Below are 18,184 nucleotides of genomic sequence, written 5' to 3' on the forward strand. Positions count from 1 at the left end.
TAACTAAAATAAACTACGTGATTCAGGAATAAAGAGGTCTAGCACGGAAAGAAGAAAAATTATTGCCAAACCAACAAAACGCTTTTAATTATACACATAAGAACAAAATTAATACAAAAAAAAAAATCAAATCTAACAAATGACGACATAGGAAAGAAAAAAAATGACACTTTTTTAATTCCGTACCCTGTACAATCAATGAAACGCCAATGACCTCATAATTCTGACAGAATTTTTATTCTTCTCACGTTATAATGAGGCAGCAATGTATATATTTCCCTGTCAGAAACACCGGCAAGAGTGGCTAAATTATTCCTACATCACTCGGGGATCGATATAAATCGAAAGTGCCACCTAGAAGCAAATTAAGGCTTTGAATAAGCTATCTTTCAACAAAGTCACAAATTTCTGAAGGCGACTCCACGCGACAAAAACTCGAAAGCCACTTTGTCACCTTCAGGCATTCTGAGAGTCTACTACTATTCAATGATAGAGTTCCTCCTCACCTGGAGCCCTTGCTTCGTCAGCACTTTGCCTTCCTCCAGAGGGCCAAAGGCTAATTTATCGTCAGTCTCATCCTTCTCACGAGGAAGATCGTCGGCATCAACGGTACTTTCATCGGACGGAGTAACAGTTGCAGGGGCGGAAGTGATGACTTCACGAGACGCGACAGGTTCCTTGCATGAACTATTTCTCTTGATGGTCGATTCGCGGGAAGACGAATTGGAAGAAGACGCCGAAGGGGTGCTAGGATTATGGGCAGTTGGCAAAACAGGAGATAACTGTAAAAAGGAAAATTATGAACAACATATTATACAAGTACTTGTTAGTCATACTTCACATTGAATGTTACCATTCCCGTCTGCGAAAAACAAAAATGAGTTTGTTTTGCTGTTAGCGGTTTGTCAACATTATGATTTAATTTAAATATATGATCGGCAATTAAATGGCATATACAATGAACTTCCGATTTACCGAGGTTATGCAGTACCTGATATAACCTCGGTATCAGGTATTGCATCAGATGCAATACCGATATAGCCTCGATGAATCAGATGATTCATTGTGGCCAATGGTGCAGGAACGTTTCTCCAAATGACACAACAAAATTTATTAACAACAAATATATAACAATAATTAAATATATTATCAGGCTATCTCCGCCTCCTACATCTTACACGTTTAGCACCTTGCCTGCCTGCCACTGCTATCGGAGTACAGACAGCGCCCTCTAGCCGAATGGCGCGGGTGTTATCTAACACTCCCCACCTGAAATCACATGAGTTCACTTATTGATTTCTGACAAGTTTACATTCAGGAACCATTTAAAATTACATCAAATACGAAGCATGACATTGTTCATAATAATTTTATATACAGACACATATTACATTTTTAGCATTCTAAATAAAATTATTCAGATATCAAGTTTTAAAAATATACCATTAGAGACATAACTATGATTGATACATAGAACGGAAATTAATAGTTTTACATTTCAAATTAAACTTATAGAAATTAAAGATTAATGTCAAAAACATAAACAGGTTGCTGGGAATGTTTCATAATTCTTTTACGACTCTTAATACGAAGAGAACGACTTTTCCCGTCTCATCTTGGGTACGCTTCTAAAATTTTTCGCACCGTCCACATAGTTCTAGGATAACGCTCATCTTTAATCAAAATAATATCATTCACTTTAAATGAAACTATTTTACCTCGTTATGGCTGTGTGATATAAGCTGATCTCAGATTATGTAAACACCCCTTCTCCACTTGTTCCAAATGTGATTCAATAGAATTTGCTTATATTTATATTTCTTACCAAAGAATTTCTATTAACATTCAAATTTTCAGTTTTATATTTTGTTACAAGCAAAGATATCAATAAGAAAATGATATGAGATGACTGGGGAGGGTTCTGAGAATTTGTTTTACAGATCTTTGATAGGCTTGGAATAAATCACAGCTTCAATCTCTAGGAAAGCAATTTCCAATTCTTTCAGAGACATATATGATCATCCAACAGTTTTTAAGTTTTAACCTTTCGTATCTTTTGTTTAACCTCTCCCAGAAGTCTCTGCATGAGAAACGTTTTTCAACTAAGAACTTCCAAACTATACCTTCTGAAGTAAACATATTATTAACTTGTAAGAATTATGTTAATTTATCTAACGGTTAAATTTTGAGCTAAAGTTCCTTTCCTGTCTTTATGAATTTCAACTTACAACTTCCGGTCAGAACGTAGTTTTAGAATTGCATTTGAATGCAAATGAGGAGAAGTACTTGACCGTGAAGTTCTACTGACTTCGTGAGAGAAAACCAGTGATTCTGACTAGCGCGCGTATTATCACACTTGGCCGTACTTTAGGCTCTTGATACCTTTGCCGTTATTTAGAATTAAGAGGTCAATTCTGTTAGAATCTTGATAGCTTCGGCTATATCTTTTTAGTTAAGATTAGTTTAGTCCTTAGGTTCCTAAGTTCAAGCCCGAGCGGCGGCTTTATTGTAAAACTCCAAGACGGAGTTCTGTTAAACTTTAGTGGAATAATAAAGGGTTATTTCACCCTTTTTTCGTGTTGTTCTATATCTCACGAACTCAAGCGATTATTCGCTGATCAGTTAGTTCTTAAGATTCTTCAACTTCAACTGTAACTTAAAAGTACACAGCACAGAATCTTACAAACTTGATTATTACTTATCCGATTCCACCATTTTTAAATTCACAATTGGCTTTTTTGAAAGCTTTGGTATTATCAATATAGTATATGATGGAACAAAATTCCTCGACAAGAAACAAACCGTCGGAATTCTGACAAAAAAGTATCAACACTTATGTTGAGAACGAATTCTAATTTTCACAAGGGCATCCCTTTCCTTAGGCAGATAGCCGAGTGCTTTGCAATAATCAAATAAATCCAACCAAACCGAAATATGGAGAACAATGTATGATTACTTTCAAAATTGATTTCAAAACCTATGCCAAAATAAGATAGCTTTTCCATTTAATTTCAAAATTCTTTCTTTAAATAGAATAAAAAATTTAAAAAAATCCTTCTAAATGGGTACCCTGGAAATAGCCCTTTTTTCAGATAAATATGGATAAATTTTGCTAAAACCTTATCGCATGTTTTCTGTCTATCTTTTCTGTCATGTTTTCTGTCTATTGTCAGCTAAACGTGCCATCGGAAACATATTTTGTTCGCTGAATGTTCGCGTCGGTTAAATGCTTTGTCGACTGTATATCCTTGTCGACTGTATATCCTTGTCGACTAAATGTTCTTTCGACTAAATGTACTGTTGCTTGAATGTCTTGCCTTGCCTAAATGTCCTGTCGGCTAAACGTTCGTGTCATTTAAATGTTTTCTCGGCTAAACGCCCCTTTCGGATAAGTGTTCTGTCTATTAAATGTCCTTGTCGACTAAGTCTCCTGTCAATTAAACGTCCCTGTCGGCTAACTGTCCGTGTCGGTTACATGTCCAGTCGGCTAAATGTCACAGTCCCCTTCTGATGAAATCCTTTTCTTTATACTTGAGAACGCCTTGACGTAATAACGTTTAGGCGGGATCGCTATGTTTTGTTTTCGCTGAATGACGCGCATGAGTGACAATGACGCGTAAAATTGTCTCATGCTTTGGGAGATTGCATCTGTAGATCTATTTTTGGAGAAAGCAATATATGTCAGCGAAATTATGTTAAGAAGATTTGGGCTAATCCAAGAATACAAATACCAACTGGTGTAATCACTTCCGAGAAGTGTGCGTGTCTTTTACGACAAATGAAGAATGCAAAAATAAGTAAATAAATAATACGAGACACTGGCTGCATCGTTGAAATGCGCGTAAGGGTACCCAAATAAACGTTTCTCTCCAAGGTCGCCAACGAGTTTTTTATTTTCAATGGAAATGCAGATGATTAGAAAGTACCCAAATGAATTATGTTCATGCACGTAACGACAATAAATAAACTTTTCACTTACTTGGAATGATGTAAGCGTAGAAGTTTTGGCGTCAGGAGATTTCGCGGTTTCGAGTTTCGCATCATCAGTTGATACTTCCAGAGGTAACATCGATGGAACTGATGGCGACTCGGATTCGGCCTTTTTTGGCTGTTAATAATAAATGGACATCATCAGTAAAATATCAAATCAAAAGACGGGTATTTTTCTGTTAATGGAGCGCCAGTCGCTAAATGCGCACCAAAAATCCAAATACGATAGTCTGTTTTTATCGCGTCATGAACAGCTACGCAATGATACTGTATATAGCCTTTAATGTGAGCAATGCCCTAAACTGCGCGATGTCGAATTTTTGCAATTCTATAATTTCTCTGCGTTCCGTTCTCCTCGTGTATCCAGGGATGAACTTTTGCTAAATAAATCAGAGAATTGCACAAATTTGGCATCAAGCACAGCCTTGGCAATGCGCACATAAACATTATACATTGTATCCACAAAAATCTTTACTTGGCTTTTATTTTTGTACCCGTTGGTTGTAGATACAACGGGTAAACACTTTTGTAGCTTCCAGATACAAAAGGGTTTTAAATGAAGCAAATATTCATGTTTTGGTATTTCTAAATCTAAAGGAATTAGTTTTGTAAAAAAAAATACTAAATTAACATTCTGTATGGTCCCCTGATTCCTATATTTATATTTAGGAAAATTTTGCACTCATTTTAAAATAGAAAACACAAAATACGTTATTAATATTCTCACGCAGTTTTATTACTTAAAAATCATTATCTACTCATTAAAAAATTCATTTAACTAGAAATTAATTTTAACATTATATTTATGTTAAAATTGTAATATTACGATGATAATAATGTATGATAGTAATGTTACAACTTCGTTATGTGACAATATTGAAAGCCCACCATTGTTTGCTATAATTCTGTAAAGTTCTATGAATAAGATCTCCTTTTTTTTAAAAACAAAAGGTATATTGACTAAAACTTTTCACCATAACCTACATAAAAATGGCCCCACTTAATTCATTAATTTCAGATAACTTTTTTAAAACTGATATTTTATTTTTAGTTAACTGCAAATACAAATATTTTACGCTTCAATTTGTGTAGGGCCTATGTTTATGATTACCAGTTTTAAAACTAAACAGCTCAGTCATCTGAGTCGCACGGAGACACACTTTTTGTATTTTACTTCTTATAATGAGTACAAAATAAGTACAGAGAACGGCAGTTAAGAGGCATTAAAAAGTTTAATTCCGTAATTTTTAACAAATTTATTAAAAAAAAATTTAAATACTAAAATACAAATATTTGTATCATTTAAAACATTTTATAGTTGAAAGTATATGTGATGGTTAGGCTATTTGAATACAGTAAAGCATACAGCTTTTACTAAGAGGAGGGCTGCCAAACCGATACGGTGGTTAGTGAGATTGGCCACCGTGCCGATGGACCATCTAATCCGAAAGAATGGATGTTTGTAAGTGACAGTGTCTGTGTAGCAAAGTGATACCCAATAATGACGAGACAAAGTTCTCTTTAGTGGTTGGTGGTAGAGAAGGAGGGGGTGGGAGGATCTCGGAACGTTCCCAAGGATGTTCTCCATCAAAACTCGGGGAGAAGCTTTACAATTAGCAAGAACCAGCGATACTAATGTACCTTTGGGGATGCATAGGTGCCCGCCTTCCTTCAACCTATACTTAAGAGGAGGCATGTGTTTGTGAAAGATTTTCTCAGGGTTTGCATTCACGTTATACATGGGAAAAACGAGTAAAGCCAACAGCCATCCCGTTCCTTTTGGATCGAATTCAGGTCGTACTTCCAGTATTCGGCGATCTCTCAAACACTAGACCACTGATGGGTACCAAGTTAATATGAAAATACCAAAAAATGGAGCAAGTACGAACATTTTCTGTTATTCTAATTTGTTAAAAAATTAAGAGATTATTAAATGATTTTACTCAGTTTAAAAACTTTATGAAAAATAAAATTTCGGATGTTTTCCGTTGTAAGACAATACGAATCAAACAGTTTTTTACAGAAAGATATCTACAAAAGGATATTCTTAGCATTAAATTTAATGCACTATATTTTTCTTATCTCTTATATATCAGCGTTCTTCTTTTCAATGTGTGTAATGCCAAGAAAAAGTTTCTAAAGTATGCTACTCTATTTCGTTCTGCATTTAATCTAATAACAAATATAACAGACATGCTTCTTATTTGTGAAATGGAAGCAATTTATATGCCCTTGTGACAGCTTTGCTGTCGTAGAACTTGTTTCTCTTAAGCTTTCTTCCTCACGGTTCTTAGATCAGAATTCAGCAATAATACTTGCTACTTAAAACATATTTAATAATAACGACAACTTTTGAATACTCTTACCGATTTGATAGCACTATAATGGGTGTTACCGCATTGCAGAACAGATGGAAATGAGGGTGCAGATTTCTTGGCAAACAAAGGAATGACTGTCCTCTCCAAATTTATAAACTCATTGCTAAGACACTGATAAATATAGAATTTAGAAAGATTCAGAACTTATATTTTTGCATAAAAACTAGAAGAATGGTTTCCCGATTTCGCCTGGACGAAGGATATAATATCCATGATTCATTCTCGTGATGCAGTGATATTATTCGAATTTTTCAGTACGTTTTTTGTAATTTATATCAGTGGTGCGCAACCTTTTCTCACCTGCGACGCACAAAAGATCTTTCTGGAATTTCGTGGCACACCAAAGAGTTCCGAGTTATCAAGGATGTGCCGAAAAAATTCAAATGCTGACACACTTACAATCACACACACAACCACACAACAGTGAAATATATAAAAACATTTAAAATAGACATTATTAAGGACAAAAAAATATCATTGTGTATTAAATACATGATAAAAAAATTGCAAAATGTCAAATACATGTATTTGATTGCGGCACACCTATATCCTACTCATGTCACACCAGTGTGCCGCGGCACACCGGTTGCGGAGCACTGATTTAAATAACACTGAAAATTCCCAAGATATTGCTTTGTAACTTTGTAATTGTATTATAACTTTGTAAATCTAAGATATTGCTTTGTAAGTAAGATACGAGTATAACGTTGTAACTTTGCTGCTAACTTTGTAAAAAAATCCTACGATATTGCTTTGTATTATAATGTAGCAAAGAGAATAATAAAACAGAGTGACACTTTTTCTCTAAATGAGACATGACAGCATGCAAAAACTTATGTATTCGCATAACTGTTTTTAATAAAAACAATAAACCCGTGATATTTGTCATTAATACCTCAGTACAAACTGACTGATTCTTCTCAACCGACTTATCACTCGCACTTTTTTTTAATTTGAAGTAGAAACATATGTCGGAAAATAAGATAAGAAATTTTAAAAAATAAAAGAAATTGTTTAAAAAAATTTCATTATTTACTCACCAATGGAATTAAGCTCTGAATTAGGAATTTTACAGGATTAGATGCATTTTTAATGACGTCAACTGCTTTGGCATGACTTGCTATCCTTATATCTACACCACTAACCTAAAATATAAGAAATATTGTTTAAAATATAACAAAAAAAAAATCTCTAAATATGAACATCCACATAATTCTTCAACCGACGCATATTTTTAATGCAAGTCCAGGATTATTGTATACATTTTGAAAATGCAAACGCTAAAATGTCTCTAAAATGTGCTACGTACGATGATCCAGAAGTCGTTAAACAATTAAAAATTTTGAATTTAAAAAAATTCACTATGTGCAATAACACAAATGGCACAGAAACATACAAAATTTCGCTTCTTTTTTAAGACTTTGTCGGCAGGTGGCACCGCATTGATTCATGAGTAAAACGGTGGGTAAATGCCAGAATTACTACATTACTGTTATGTCCAAAGCTCAGGACAAATGTCTGAGTTACCATGTTGGTGTCTTGGAACTGCGAATATCCACTACTTCATTTCCAAGTCCCAGAAATCGGTATTACCAAGTAGATGTCGTGTCGAACAGATGCTAATTCTATATGAAATACGGTGGTACATCATTTGTATATTGGATTTTCCAGTTCTTAATTTTTTAGCAAATAACTGTATTTGTTCTGATATTGGAAGATTTTCCAGATAAGGAATATTAAACCCTGAAATAATGTGCCAAAGGAAAAAGGAAATTTGTTTCACATGTTGAATGCGTTAAAGATTTATCTTTTGCTCTAATTGATTTGATAATTTTAAAGAAAAAGAAAACATTTTATATGTCCATGATGATGGGTTTAATGGCGTAGAGCCTTCGGATTTCTCCAAAATTCAATGAAACTGTGGAAAGGAATCAACGAATGACACAGAAGAATGTCGTTATCAAATTATACAGAATCAGATTACGATATAGGTCTCGGCAGCAGACGAAAAAAAAAAAAAAAAAGAAAGAAAGAAAAAGAAAGAAAATATCCAGTTCACGGATGTCAAAGCGTTAATTTCGCAGGCTTGAATTTTATCATGCGCAAATTTTAATGTAAGTCAAACAACGGCACTTCATCCATATATATTCAGAAATAGAAGCAATAACTCCATGAAGACGTAATTTCTATAGTTATTCAAAAGAAGGAGTTATAAAGTATTTTCTCCCTCCTTTCCGCATGCCTTCGTGGTGTGACTAAAAGGTGTATTCGACGCGTATTCGAGAGGTCCAGGGTTTGAGTCCCAATGAGGGCACTGCGGATTTTTTCAGTTTAATGATAAAAAAAAAAATGACACCACAGTTGCGCCCGAACTAATATGGTGGCGGATGATAATTTGTCACTACCACAATCTTGCAGCTGGGTCCCTTAATCTTCAGTCGCCTTCTAAAAGGGGAAGTATATAAGGTATTTTTTCACTCCTTTCCGCTTGTCTTCGGAGTGTATTTGGGACTATACTCGACAAAGGCAGCATCATTTAACCTGCTTCCTCTTGTTCACGAAAAATCCCGTTTCCATGGAAGAGTTTTCATGATTTGAGGTGAAATTATAAGAAATGGATAGATCGTGTAGCAGATCATTGACTAAAGTTCTGAAACCGCTCACAGATATGTGAACGAGGTCTTGAAACTCATATAAACCTGAAAAGGGTTGCTGTTGGTTCAGAAGTTTTGCCTAACGAATGACAACATTCCTTTACATCGAGAAGCTCTAGGATCAGAACACTTAAAAACAGAAGATATCGCTCGAATGGATTGGTTAGCTGCTCTTTCAGAAGAATGGTGGAAATTTCCAGAAGACTTGATCAACAGTGTGGTAGATTCTGTGAATTAAACAAGCGATGTTTGTATTTCAAACAGAAGTGAACGATGTCCATTGCAAAACAAAGAAAATAATTTTTTCATGATTTTAAAATTTTTATAAATTTGGCTTTAAATTCAATATTTTAGGATTAATAAGTTGGAAAATGTGGAAATAAACGTTAAATAATACTTTTGAAAAAACTGTTTTTAATCCCTATAAGAATTAGCCAAAGTTTTATTTCTGTCAATAGCCTTTAATTTTGACGAACAGTGTATACATTACATATTTAGAAATAAAAGATTAAAATATCACCGTAAGTAACATATGACCATTTCAACACATTTTTTTAACTTCGAAGACAAAAAAATTAAATAATAATACTATGCACTACTATAGTGAAAACAGCAAGCTTTCACAAGAGCAATTAGATAAATAATCTCAAACGTTTTCTTCGGAACCTATACGAGGACATACGCACAGCTTCTAAACATTCTGACAAATGTCACTCGGGGTCACTCTTTCGAAATTTTTTCGTAGTAATTATATTCAAAATTATTATTGCATTTATAATTGGTATGTTCCAAGCAAAAGGTCTTTAAACAAAGCCAAGAAAAATCTGGAAGTTATGCATTTTATGAAGCTTTGACGATGTGAGACATTTTTCGGATTTTCATTTGATGAATATTAAATATATATGCTTTTGCAGCTTGACATGTGAACGTTGAATGAAATAACACACTGCGATTCCTTTGACAGCATCGCTTCAAAAGAAATAATGAGAAACAGAAAAATCAAAATGTAATTTACTGCTGTTTGGGTTCACACAGGGCACAAACGTTAGCAATTTTATATCACGGAAATCATATCGTGGTTTAGCACTTTGAATCTGCCAAAATCCACAGCAATAAAACTCAGAAAACGAAAAAGCAACACTGGTCAAATCCCACGAGTGATTTTCAGACAGCACCATCCGAGTAAACAGTCCAAAAATTTATTGAAAATGTCAATATTTGTGAAAAATAATAGACTCTCCAACTAGCTGTGCGATCATTTTTCTAAAGGTGACAAAAATATACTCAAATTCAGGTAATCGATTTAAAGAAAAAAAATATCGAAAATAATCCATGCTGTCAGACCAGGAGAAAGTCTTTGAACAAATCTTGATGTTATGTATTTGATGAAGCTTTGAAGGGCTCGGCGCTTTTCTAAACATATGTCACCAAACTCTGCACTTAACAAACTGCCCACATTTGTGTAATGTTCTGCGGAATATACTTTTATTTACTCCTCCAAAAATGGACAATCAAACAGTGAAATAGCACTCCAATTGTAAACTCTTGTTCAACGTTCATCACTTACTAGATCTCTGGAACTTGGTAGAATCGAAGTATTTCCTCCCTGTAATCTTAATTTACGCACAAGCCGACTTGCTGAAAACTTCATTCTTACTACTGAAAACAATTTCTTTTCACAAGTTCAAAACTCTGTATAAGCACACGTTGCTTATTGTGGAGCATCCTTATAAGCATCCCTAGACTATTTATCGCAATAGTGCCTACTAGCCATTTCACTGTATATACTATATAAAGCGTTTGTAGTTAGTTTAATTTAATGGAATGTTCATTTTCTCTGTATCAAGTACTTTCTATTAAATTACTGCTCTATTATAGCATCCAACAAAAATTTTACACCAAGAACTCATCTACTTTTGTAAAACATTTTTATCTCATGTTGCTCCTGCAATCTCAGTGATATTCTACTCTATTACCTTTATTACTATTACAAGTTGTTACACCAAAAGAATAATCATGGTCTACGGTGTACGATCTGTTTCGTTCGATCTTTCATGTACGATCTTTCATGTCTGGCACCTTTATGAAATTCTTTTCATTTATTAGTATAAATGTCGGGAAAACAACAAAAAGGGTGGGTTATACTTAAGATTGAATGACTTTTTTCTTTCATACATACAAATACAGCTTTCACTCTTAAATATCAATGAGCTTCTGCTCATACCTTGCACCTGACGCGATGAAAAAATATTCCCTTCATGTTAAAAGTACAAAATCGGAAATGGTTTTTTGCGAAGTGGATTATGTGCCAATATATTGTATACAAATCGCTTAGTAACAGGATCGGTTCTAAAGTAATAAAAACAGAAAGAATAACTTACTTCGAGAATTCGATCTCCTCTTTTAAGCATTCCATTCCATCCTGCTGGGCTATCAGGTAAAACATTTTTAATGAAAATACCTCCATGAAGTGCATCTACTTTTGCACCGCATATAATGCTAATACCCAGACCTTTAACAGGGTCTCTCCACAACTCGACTGTGCATTCTGGACCCCATTGCCTAGCCATGCTAGTCGTATTCATGTCTCCCACGAGATTCTCGATTGTCGTTGTTTTAGGTTTGGCTGAAAAAAGAAAAAAGCAACCTTAACTTTCTCCTTTCACGAGATGCACACCTTTACACAGTAATAAAATATTTTTATTTAGCTGGACTATAGCAATTTAACAGCACTCAGCGCTTTACACATAATCACTGGAAACTTCAAGATTACACATATTGTAAGGATCTTAAGTTTTACTAACGTTTATTTTTATTTTAAATCTTTACTATCACTTCTTATTTTCTACTTCCGGCCAGAATTAAAAGCGTTAACTTATTTATGCAAAATTTGTCTGGCGAACGCCAAGTACTTAAGTTGTGGCTTTTTTGCCAAGCGAGAGAGAGGAAGGAGTTAGTCGAAGCAGGCCGCTTGCCTTAGAAGTTTTACTCGGTTGCTGGTTGCCTTCCAGGCCAGAGGTTTAATCCTCGTGATAATTTTTAAACGTATTGTAGTGTTAACAGTTCTCTGTACTACATACGACTTCCTGTTAATTACGGCCAATCTTCCACGTTTATTATTCCAAAGTTTAGTTAAATATTTTTATATTCTTACGTTCAGACCACAAGTAGTTGGTCTCTGTATTCCGAAGTACGGAAATTATTGTAAAGAGTGAAAAATAAAGGGTTTCGTATACCCTTCCTGTGTATCTTGTCTACTTCCCACTGAACATAGCTTTAATAAGCTCCCTGTTCCGAGTCAGGTCTGTGCATGTTCCCAAAGAAAGTAAGACGGAACATTGAACCTTGATAGTGGCGCCCAACGAAGAAGAATAACCATGGCCGAGTTTCAAGAAGAACCTGTGCTGCCTGCAGAAGCGGCTCAGAATCCAGAAATGCCAGCTGCCGCCCTGGAAGGATTTGGTTACATCGTCCAGACCATGCGCGCTTCGATGAAACCAGAAGCAACATTTAATGGAAACTCACCGGTAACCAGTTTTTTGGAAAAATTGGATGACCACTTCATGTGCACGAGTTTCAAAAAGTTACCTTAGCTACCAGCGCTTTGAGGGGCCAAGCGCTTAACTGGTTCAAATGTATAGGCAGAAATCTCTTGGGTCAAGCAGGAAGTCCCACCTATACTTACGAAAATTTCAAGACTTCCCTAGTAAAAGCCTTCCCTGTCGTAAGGGATCGTGCGAAATTAGAAACGGAACTTTTCAGCATATATCAGCAAAGAATCGAAAATCTCTCAAGCTTTATTTTAAGAAAAATTCACGTCTTCAAACTCTTGTATAGAAACTGTCCGGATCCTGAGATAATTCAAGTGATTTTGCCGAGGTTACTTCCTCAAGTGCAAGACTTTATTGAATTAAGGAATCCGACTACACTGGAAAAGTTATCTGAGCTAGCAATCCAGTTTGAAAGTAGAAGAACGGCGGACATTGAAAGAAGACGCCAATATCAACAACGAAACCAATTTGGTGCGCCAAGACCACAGCAAAGTCAAGCACACGGCTACGGAAGCAAAGCGAATCAGTCGGCAAGGAAACCCGAGCATTCAAAAAAAGCCGGCGAACGTCGACAGTTCAATAGCAATCCAGGAAAAAAGTCTCAAGGCCAGTGGAAAAAGAAGGAAAGCATGGAAATGAAAAATGATTTAAACTAAAACGGATTTCTGCTGACGGGAGGGTGCGGAAATCCGAAGGCCAAGAAAACCCCTCTTCCTTCAAGTTAAATACAGTAATGGTGAAAAATTTGACTCTTCCGAAGATTGAAGTGTTGGTGAATAATATCCCAGCCACCGCACTCCTGGATACAGGCGCGCAGTGTTCCTGTGTGGCAGAAGATTTTTTTAGGAAGTATTTTCGTAAATATCGCATATATAATTTGGATAATACGACAGTGTTAGCTGCGCAAGGAGAAAGATGTAAGTGCATAGGTAAATTACCGCTATACGTCCGTATCAAGGACGAACAAGTAAAGGTTATGTTTTTCATAGTAAAGAATCTGCAAGCACATATTATCTTAGGAATAGATTTTCTTTCAGAGGCACAAGCAACGCTGGATTTTAATGAAGCGTCCCTTAAGCTGACGATGAAACCAGTTCGAGAAGAAAAGGCTGAACCGCCGAAGTTAAACCTTGACCACCTGCCTAATGAAAAGCAACGAAGAATCCGACAAGTGGTAAGTGAATTTGCTTCGTTATTTAGTGATATTCCAGGATTTACTCAAGTTACTAACCATAGTATTGACACCGGAGATTCAATGCCAGTTCGCCACAAAGCATACCGGTATGATAAGAATAAGGAAAAAATTATAGAATGGCATATCACCGATATGCTACGTAAAAAGATCATAACGCCCATTTCAAGTAGTTATGCTAGCCCGGTGGTTTTATGTAAGAAAAATAATGACTATCCATTGACGCATCCAAAAAGGTGGCGATTCGCGATTGACTACCGTAAATTAAACTCCATAACTTAATATCCGGTATATCCGTTACCTATTATTGAAGAAATTCTAAGGAACATAACGTCGACCAAATATATGACGACTTTAGACTTAACGACTGGTTATTTTCAAATAAGGGTTAGACCTGAGGACGTGCCTAAGACTGCTTTTATAACCACGTCTGGCACTTATGCATTTCTGCGTATGCCGTTTGGCCTTTCAGGGGCGCCGGCAACGTTTCAGCGATGTATGGACATTGTGTTAAGGCCTGTTCTTGGAAAGTCCACATTTATCTATTTAGACGATATCATTATTACTAGTGATAATCTCGACCAACATGTACTGGATTTAAGACAGGTGTTTTCTTTATTAAATGAAGCCGGTCTAAAAGTTAATGTCGAAAAGTGCAAATTTGCAGCCCCTGAATTAAAATAATTAGGTTACAAAATATCTCAGAAAGGAATCGAGACAGACGAATCAAAAATAATTGCTGTACAAAAGTATCCGACTCCAAACACGGCGAAGAAGCTCTCTTCTTTTCTAGGACTTTGTTCATATTATAGGTCCTTTATAAAAGATTTTGCAGCTATTGCTGAACCATTGTTAAAATTAAAAACGAAAAAGGCAAGATTCTCGTGGACGGCCGAAGCCAATAGTGCGTTCGAAAAATTAAAGCAAGAATTAACGCAAGCCCCTGTGTTGAAATTTCCTGAAAAGGATGAGAATTTAGAAATTTCAGCGGATGCTTCGGATTATGCGGTAGGAGCGGTACTTTCGCAAAATCAGCAGCCCGTGGCATTTTTTAGCCGAACTTTAAATCAAACACAAAGAAACTATTCCGCGACCGAGAGAGAGGCACTTGCAGTTCTGTTAGCAGTGCAAAAGTTCCGAGTCTATTTTGGAAAGGCGCCAATAACAGTGTACTCTGATCATGCGGCGGTAACTAGATTGTACTCAGGGAAAAACTTATCCCCAAGGTTAATAAGATGGGCACTCAAGCTACAAGAATATAATCTGGTAATCAAGCATAACCCCGGAAAGGAAAATATCGTAGCAGATGCCCTATCCAGAATTAAAATAGATGAAGAAGGTAATACTGTAAAGGTGGCAATGCTCACAGCATGTACAATAAATTCCCGAGAAACTGTAATAACTGAACTGGGTAAGGATCCTGAGTTTGGAAGCATTTATGAGTATTTAAAGGATCCTGAAAATTTTAGCCACCAAGATATTGTGGCGATAAGATATAGGGCGGCCCATTACGAACTAATAGATGGTCTATTATTTTATACAAAAACTACGAATTCCAACAACGAATTTCGACCTGTTATCCCAGCTAGTCTTAGATTAAATATCCTGCAGGAGTTGCATGACAGCCCTTTAGCTTCTCATGCTGGTATTCGAAAAACTATACAACGCGTACGCGAGGAAGTCTATTTTCCTGAACTGCAAAAGTTAACAAGGGCGTATGTCCAGTCCTGCCCAACATGTCAAGCAGTTAATTATATTAATTTCCGCCCGGCCGGGTTTCTAAATAGCATTAAATCCGAATTTCCAAATGAAATAATTGGCATCGATTTATTGGGCCCTTTTCCAAAAAGTCAGTTTAATAAAAGTCGGTATCTCTTTGTTATGGTTGATCATTTTAGTAAGTGGACCGAAATTGTTCCCTTAAAACGAGCCTCCGCGAAATTAGTTACTGATTCTATTTTAAATAAATATATTTTAAAATACGGGGCGCCCCTAAAAGATATATCGGATAATGGTCCTCAATTTGTAAGTAATATATTTGAAGACATGTGCCAAAAACTGGGCCCGCATCGGCCGCAATCAAATATAGCGGAACGGGTCAATAGAAATATAGTGAAAATTATTCGTAGTTATGTTAAAAATTTTCATAAAAGCTGGGATAACTATGTCAATGAATTTGCTTTCGCCCTTAGGACCGCAAAACATGATGCAACGGGCAAAACTCCTGCTGAGTTATTTTTAGGCAGAAAGATTATAACGCCGTTAGATAAATTATTTTATGTGCAACAAAGAGCCCCAGAATTTAAAATGGGTGATATAGAAAAATTAATTAAAGAAGCAAAAAAGAATACTGAAGTAGCACAGAGAAAACAAAAACTTTATTATGATTTGAAACGACGGAGAGTAACTTATAAAGTAGGGGATGAAGTGTTAAAAAATTATGCATTCACTTTCTTCAGCACCAGAAGATAAAACCGCCAAATTTTTTCCACGATTTGAAGGACCATATATCATAGAAAAAATAACTCACGCTGTAGTGGTGTTAAAAGCCAGGAATGGTGAAACATGCTCCGCAAACATTGATCAAATAAAACCCTACTATGATTGTAATAAAATGCAAATTTTCAAAGATCTTTTGCAGGATCCGTCACGGCAGGCACAAGTTCCAGAGGTGGAACAACGACAAGTACAAGGGCAAGCCATTAGGAGGCAGTAGCAAGTGAAAAGAAAGTTTCCCCGCTAGAAGATTGAAGGTAACAAGAAAATGAAGCCGTTCCACCGTCCAGAAAAGAGAGCTCACGATCACCCCCAGAATGAAGAAGGGAGAAGTACGACGAATGCAAAGAAAGCCAGGAGAAATAACGGCAACTATAACCCGGTTCCCAAACGGAAGATCTACTCATCGGACAGGACTCTCCGCAGCAAATGTCGCCGAACTGCGGAAGGGCCACCAGCGACGGAGGAAAAGGTACAAGGAAAATTTGAACGGCCAGCAACGAGGTCCAAGCAGGAACGCGAAAGAAGTGTCCCGGTTCCGCCAAGACCAGCTGCCATCAAACGGCCAAGACCACAGGCAGAGGCGAAAAAGAAGGTATTCAAGGGTGACCGAACTGGAGGAAAAAGAAAGCTTCTAGAGGAAGGCACTGAAGGGCGAGCCCGCACAAGAAGGAGGATAAATCAAACTAGAATCTGCGCTACCTTCCAGGACTGGGCTAAGAAAAGAATGTCCGAATATCAGAAAGATAAGTAAAATTTTATGTTACTTTGCAAACTTAAGTTAATCTTTCATTCTTACTGCAAGTGGCAGATTTCAAGAAGTTTTACCTCATGTGAGGTCTACCTTTATCGCCAAAAAGGCGAGAAATGAGTTGTTACCTATTTTGGTATTATGTTTTTCAATTACTCGCGCGTAAAACTAAAGTTGATGTATAATAGGAATGTGTAAATACTTAAATATTGTAAAAGTTATTGTATAAATTTTATTTAAAACATTCTGGCAAGAAAGAAGTTTTAGTCTGAAAGACTTTTTGAAATGTAGTATTTCAACGTAGAAGAATTGGCACTTGCTTGGAAAAGAATAGAAGTTAACAATGTACTACTAATGTATGTTTTAAAATGCGTAAAATTAACGGCATGTTAATATGTTCTTATATACAATGTGAACTGTTATTTTAAATGTTAAGAAATACTATGATATGGTAAAAGTGAAAGTAATGCAAAAAAATTTTAATACTTATTCGTGTGACTGAAAAAAGACCAAATTATTGTGAATATGTGTTAAAGGTTGAATGAATGTAGTTAGGCTCTCTGACGCTACACTTCAGAGTTAGCCACTTCCAGAATAGTACCTCAGGGTTTAGAGTTGAAGATAGGGTGTGTTACGAGGTCTTGTTATGTTGAATTTTAACACGTTAGTGTTTTGATTGTAGGAGGCAGTGTTGAACACGTATACATAAACACATTCGTGCTTGATGTTCTTTTACAACACATGTCAGAGAGCACGGGGAGAGATAATTAAAATAAAGTCATGAATGAAATAAGAATGTTAAGAGAAATGTAAATATTTATGTTACTTGCCATTTCATTAAACTAGTTCTCTGGAAGGAACCAGATTTGAATAAAAGCTGCTGTTTAGGTGCAGTACAGATGAAAAATTGGTTGTCCATGGAGCTGATATTGTAAAAACAAAATTTTTTTTTTAATTTCTAGTTTCTAGTGAGAAATGTTTGTAAAAGATTGGCCTCGCGTTAGATTCTAGAGCTAAAAGTTTTCAACAAGGTCGTTTTAGACCTCAGTTTCAAACTAATTAACTCTGGAAGTATGTAAGGATCTTAAGTTTTACTAACGTTTATTTTATTTTAAATCTTTACTATCACTTCTTATTTTCTACTTCCGGCCAGAATTATAAGCGTTAAAGTA

At 35.9% G+C, this 18,184-nt stretch overlaps 1 protein-coding gene across 11 annotated transcripts in view; it reads right to left on the minus strand.

The window, feature by feature from the left end:
- LOC118192223 (multiple PDZ domain protein-like) overlaps nt 1–18,184 on the minus strand; it is a 1,451,385-nt gene that overhangs the window by 450,664 nt on the left and 982,537 nt on the right. For 9 of the 11 annotated variants that reach the window (XM_085818535.1, XM_085818538.1, XM_085818540.1 and 6 more), the window contains 4 exons: nt 11,404–11,648; nt 7,409–7,513; nt 3,980–4,108; nt 507–782 (listed from right to left, as the gene is read on the minus strand). In XM_085818535.1, coding sequence (XP_085674661.1) covers nt 507–782; nt 3,980–4,108; nt 7,409–7,513; nt 11,404–11,648 — 755 coding nt within the window. The remainder of the gene's footprint in view (nt 1–506; nt 783–3,979; nt 4,109–7,408; nt 7,514–11,403; nt 11,649–18,184) is intronic. The other 2 variants (XM_085818539.1, XM_085818542.1) reach the window with 2 other exon arrangements.

The sequence above is a fragment of the Stegodyphus dumicola genome, chromosome 6 (genome assembly GCF_044657685.1).
Source record: "Stegodyphus dumicola isolate Sdum_Otavi_A_Nest chromosome 6, ASM4465768v1".
In the NCBI taxonomy this organism is placed as follows: Eukaryota; Metazoa; Arthropoda; class Arachnida; order Araneae; family Eresidae; genus Stegodyphus; species Stegodyphus dumicola.